The 6,018-nt window shown below is 37.7% G+C and overlaps 1 protein-coding gene across 12 annotated transcripts in view; it reads right to left on the bottom strand.

Annotated features, from left to right (window-relative positions):
- Positions 1-2,470: 2,470 nt before the first annotated feature.
- LOC147178114 (serine/threonine-protein kinase BRSK2-like) overlaps positions 2,471-6,018 on the bottom strand; it is a 172,696-nt gene continuing 169,148 nt past the window's right edge. For 10 of the 12 annotated variants that reach the window (XM_086072184.1, XM_086072185.1, XM_086072186.1 and 7 more), the window contains one exon: positions 2,471-5,949. In XM_086072184.1, coding sequence (XP_085928310.1) covers positions 5,726-5,949 — 224 coding nt within the window. In that variant the 3' untranslated portion in view covers positions 2,471-5,725. The remainder of the gene's footprint in view (positions 5,950-6,018) is intronic. The other 2 variants (XM_086072189.1, XM_086072191.1) reach the window with 2 other exon arrangements.

Raw genomic sequence — 6,018 nt, 5'->3', positions numbered from 1 at the left:
AAACAGGTGAAGAACCATTTTACCCCAACATATATTAAATATTAGAGGCTTTGTGTACCTTTTACAATAGTTTAAAATAAATGTTAGTATAAGTAACACATATTAGTTGTGAAACTTGATGAAACTAACCAGAACCTGTGTTGTCGAACACGTTCCATTCGATGTGCAACCATTGATTTGCTATCATCATCATGAAGCTGATATTAAAGTGTCAATGCAATTTCTGTCAGACAAGTAACAAACACAGCATCCATTCATCCATTCACTTACCAGTTGACCTTATACATATACATATACTGACGTCACGGGATCGCGAGTCCGCCCCTTCTGTTGGGTCAACTTTACAGCTGACTAAGCTGTGTTTGTATTGTGTTTACACCGAATGTTCTTTTTTTATTGACGAATGTCACTCCCAGCTTCTTCTTACGTTACTTGTGTAAGCAAGACGCATGCGGAAGATTTCGCTCAACACTCTTTGCAGCGCTACATGTTGAAACGTTTGGTTAGTGGAATCGATTGGCTTACAAACATTTGCCGATATTGCCCGGACTAATGGCAACGGGTGCTCTGAGGTAGGGTGGCTCTCAAAACACAGACATTCTTGCGTCTTTTGTACTTTCGGCTTTTATTGTTTGCTATGTGCATTTATCAATTGTGAATTTGAGGTGAAAAATCTTGGGTTATTTTTAAACTAAGTTAGCTAGTTTCCCGACCGCTCTAGATACGCTAGCATGTTACAACAAAAACGACAACAACATTGTTGATTCATCACTTATTTTCATACACTTTAACAACAATTTCAAATTTTGGGCTGCTGGGAAAGGAAAATAAGAGACCTTAAGGAGGGTATTGGGAAAGATCTCAAAATCGAACATCTTGACCACCAGATCTATTTTTAGACAGAGCTAGCCACGGCAACAGCTCACATGTATCACGATCGCATTATGGTAAAAGCATTTTTACCATCTTACAATGACACTTACCTTAATCAAAATGGTTAGAACACACTTTGGTAGACTTTGTCGGTTGGAAATCCTTTCGATGTATTTTGCAATTCCGGACACTTCTTTGTCGTTCCCATTCGACATTCCATGGACCGGCACACAATGTGGGGCAAATAACCCAGCATGTGAATACTATCTAGAAGTTTAATTTCACATCTTTGTTCGCCCAATTTTGCACCCGTTAACGGCACACATGTGCTGCACAAGCGGTTCGTGGAAATCCGGAATGAATGAAAAAATGAATGAATCAAATAACTTGTAATAAGCAACATGAGTGCTCCTCTTGCTTGCGTTGTCTCGCTCGACTCGCTGGCCGCAATTGTTTGCCACTCAATTGTTTGACCTAACAAATGGCTGTGGGGTCGATAGGTGGGGGTCGGTGACGTCAAGTGAATACTATGTAAAAGATCAGGTGGTGGCTACAGCCTATCCTGTCTGACTTTCAGCAAAGACAAAGGTGCATCCCGGGCTTGTCAAGTCGTCACCAGTCAATTGTAGAAAAATTATAGTCCATGTTGGTCCATTATGCTGTTCCGTCTTTGGAAAAAAACAAAAAATAAAAGCAATCCATCCATTCTCTGTACTGCTTATCGTCACTAGGGTTGTGGGTGTGTTGAAACCTATTCAAGGAGACTTTGGGCAAAGATACAATTGAGAGACAAACCAACATTCACACCTACGTAAATAATTGGAATACCCAGAGAAAAAACACACGGGGGAGAACATGGAAACGCCACACAGGAAGGTTTTCAACCAGACACCCCGGAACTGTGAGGCAGAACCACTCTACCCTGAGATAAAAGTAGAGCAAAAGAAGAAAGTTTTGATTGAGCTCTATTAATATTACTTATTTTTTATAGGTTGGGAATAGTATGTGCCTTTGAGTATTTTTATGTTACCTGTGTGTTTGCATTTGTGTGTGAATATTTGTTATTTGATGGAATATCACTTCTGGTTGTCGCTAATTTCCTGTTAGCATGTCAAGGAGATTTTCCATTGACTTTAGCATTAGCGCTGGCAATGTTTTTAGTAGGAAGCATGTCTTGTATTTAAATATACATTATGTGTAAGTCTTTTTGTTGTGTGTTTAATTTAACAGTAAAGTCAAGCTGGATTGTCATTACACATTTTAACCCCTTTAGACCCGCATTTTATCTGCAGGGCAATTTTTAATTTTTAATTTATTATACTGATTTGGACTCTTTTCCCACATAAGTACAACATGGAAACATTTTTTTCGGGGTTATCTCATGTTTTAATTTGTTATAGTGGACGCCAGGATAGTATGGCTGTAACGTGTTATTAACTTACCAACCTTATATGTAACATTTTTAACATGAACGTCATGCAAATCAACTTCCGATTGTGATTGGTTAGCTAGGATCCAGAGGCGTAGCTTGCCATTAGGCAAACCAGGCAATTGACATGTCCACTGTCAATCTGTTGTAACAAAAGTACACCCAAGCTCCAAAGTTAACAGATTTATTTCCTTTAGCACTGAAGTTGTTCACAGTAACATCACAAGGGAATACATTGCCAGTGGTGATCCTGCTCAGTTGTTACGCTCTGAGTCCATTTTGTGTGCTCTGGATTCCCAATGTAGAAAAAGAGGAAAGCGAACAATGAAAGATATTGCTTTAAACTTCTCTCTGTTAGCCAACAGCCACGCAGCTGAGTGTGACCTGGTCACCAGCGAGGTCCCACATGGAGAGAGACACCAGTAAGGAAGATGAATCAACAAAAAGAAGGCTTGAAGGTCAGGGGGAAAGTATGAATAAATAAAACAAAAGCATATTAACAACATAAGTTGATAGAGAAAAGGGAACAGGAGAACAAGTCCTACAACAACATGCAAAGAAAAGACAAATGCTGAACATGCAAACAACCTTAGGAGATCAAATCTATGTCGGAATCCTCCTGGTCGTCTTATTTACAGGATGAGAGCTTGGTGAGATCTGAGTCATCATACACACGGACAATTAGCAACAAAGGCATTGTTCCTTTCAAAAAGCTACGTCTACATTCTTAAATTACGACAAATCATTTCCCCTCAACATATATTACAAGATTTCTTTCACATAAAGACAGACAACGAATAAACTCCCACAAAAGATCTTTGCGACCAAATAACTTAAACATGGCAAAAGCAAATAACTTGACCAAAAAATAGTTCCTACATATTTCATATAAATAAGAGAGAATAAATTAAGTGCAAAAATAGACACAATGGTTCATTCTTGTCTTAGTCCTGCAGTAGATAATAATTTAAAAAACAACAACAACATTTAAAAACATGGGCTTAAAGGTTGTGACCAACTCATTAAAAGTGCAAAGAAAAACGAGATACATTGTCAGTGAGGCCTGGTCACACCCGGTCAAAGCAAACAAACAATGCATTACAATGTCCTATGCATTCCCAAAAGTGAGTGTAAAATAATACTTAAAAACATGGTCTTAAAGATTGTGATAAACACATTAAAAGTGCAAAGAAAAACTAGATGCATTGTCAGTGAGGCCTGGTCACACCCGGGTCAAAGCAAACAAACAATGCATTACAATTTCCTATTCATTCCCAAAAGTGAGTGTAAAATAATACTTAAATAAATGCCAAATGGTAATTAGTACAATAGTCTTGTTTTGAATTACTCATTAAAAAAATTCCAAGTTAAAAAATACTACAGAAGAGATGCAAAACCACATATATAAATCAGCTGGTAAATTGTAATGCAAATGCTGTGATATCTGCTTATATACAGTTGATTTTCAAATGCACAACAAACTGTCAAATAAAACCTCAAATATAATCTTTGTAATGATAAATTGGAGATAATGACTCATTTTAGGATTCAGTGTTTCATTGTTATTGTTTAACTAATTCAACCAAAAAAACGTTTTTAATACTTTGTCCTTCACTCCCCAAAACAAATTTATACGTTTTTTTATGCAAGAGCATAAAGAAGGTGTTGATGCAGCTTCTGACGTGAAGAGGTTGCTTAAAGCAATGGTAGTTATTACAAAAAACGGCCAGCAGGTGGCAGCAGAGTATAAGAGATTAGCCAGGGCCATGTTGCAACAAGATCTTTTTGCCAGTGTTTTCAACAGAAATGTGAATAATAATGGAAATTAGCTATATGCTAATGCTGCAAAATGGAAACAGATATAATTATACTTTTTTTTCTGATGAAAGAAGAGACTCTACTCTATATCTATCTACTATTGCAATACAACAGAAAAAATGATCAAAATCCAGCCGAAGCGAAAGTTGCTTCAGTGAAAATAGCTGTGAGCGAATGAGTTAAGAGTTCCTGGTGTGACCAGACCTTTACTACTGACAAGTCACAACAAGAGTTTATATAGCTACAAAACAACATTTAGTCTGTACAACAGAAGATCATTCATTGATGTCCGCACCCCCGACCCCACATACTACGTTTGGGCCGCTTTTGAAACAAATGACCCCAAAGCTTCAAAATCCTGTCATCCACAAAAAAAGAGAACTGAATGAAGAATATAGTTGTCCATCTGTTTGTTTCCTTGCTCCTTCCCCTACAAATGTGTGCAAGCCATTACATCCCACGTTTGTTTTTAATGGAGGACCTAAACTGCCCAAATTAAAAACAAATGAATGACTAAATAAATAAATGAATTAATAAAAGTAAAAATAAAAATGGATGTAAAAAATATAATTAAAAAATTTAATACAAAAAATAAATATAAATGGAAATAAAAAAAACCTCATTTATTTCAATGAATTATCAATTTATTTCATGCTGCAGTCAGGTCGAAATGTTATTCAAATGAAGGTGCGGTCCTAAGCATCTTAGGTTGGGCTCTGCCTTGTTGAAAACATTTCGTCCCACAGAGCATCTGCAGCATGAAATAAACAAATAAGTGAGAGCTGAGTGTTTGTATTTAGTGATTGCAATTTAATTATATTTATATATTTATTTTTACTTTATTTATTTTTGGATATATATATTTTGTTGTTTTTATTTCCATTTATATTTATTTTTTGTATTTAATTTTTGAATTATGTTTTTTATATCCGTTTTATTTTCACTTTTTTCATTTATTTATTCAATCATTTATTTATTTTTAATTTAGGCAGTTTTGGTCCTCCATATGTTTTGTGCACATATGTGTGTTTTTATGTACATGTGGGAGGAACTGAAGCAAAAATAAGGTAGCAGATGTGTGCGAATGAACAAACATCACTGTCTTAAGGCTATTTCTTGTTTTTTTCGTTCTTTTTCTTACAACTCTTCCAGGAAGAGTTTGGTTAGGGTGAAATGGACTGACAAAGGGCTTTGAAGACAGGGAGGTGGGGCGAAGTGAGGGAGGGTGTTCAGTCTTTTCTGCAGACGCTCGTGGTGACGGCAAGCAGGCCGGCCGCTGTAGGCCGTTCTCAAGGAGCCGTCGAAGTTAAGAGTTATTGTGGATGATCCCTGGTGGCAGAGACAAGTCAAGCTATCAAACATGGGAGGACCACACAAAGCCAGTGAACACCCCCTGGGACGGATTGTGACCGAAGGCCAAGCCAACAAAGCTACAGTGCGTTTGCTACAAATGAAAGAAATAGCCATTCTCATGATGCTGTATAAAATCCATAGGCAAAGAAGAAGTAGTTGAGTTGTGTGTCCCATATAAAGGGCAACAAAAGCAGCTCTCCATCTTGTTTCATGACCTTTTTCATCTAGACATACATGCACAGCTACCGCTCCTTAAGGTTGTTCTTGTGTCCTGTTGCTCGTGGCCATCTTTGTTTTGTCTTTGCCAGCGGAGCTTTTCGAGTCATTGGGCGGGGGCAGGTGGGGCTTGTTGCCCGGAGCATGCTTGGCGGGGGGGCTAGACTCGACAGGAGCAGTGGGGGACGGGGACGCTTGGGTGTTCTTGTCGTCTGAAAAAAGCTGTTTAATTACGTCAAAGAAGTTACTCAACGGGCTGCCTACACAGATGGATAAAGAACAGAAAAAAAACAGAGAGAGAGAGAGAATAAAAACAACAGATGAGCAAT

This window comes from Leptonotus elevatus, chromosome 3 (genome assembly GCF_054856555.1).
Source record: "Leptonotus elevatus isolate MCC_2025b chromosome 3, RoL_Lele_1.0, whole genome shotgun sequence".
Taxonomy (NCBI): domain Eukaryota; kingdom Metazoa; phylum Chordata; class Actinopteri; order Syngnathiformes; family Syngnathidae; genus Leptonotus; species Leptonotus elevatus.
The sequence above is the reverse complement of the archived record's forward strand: the minus strand, read 5'-3'. Positions and strand labels throughout refer to the sequence as shown.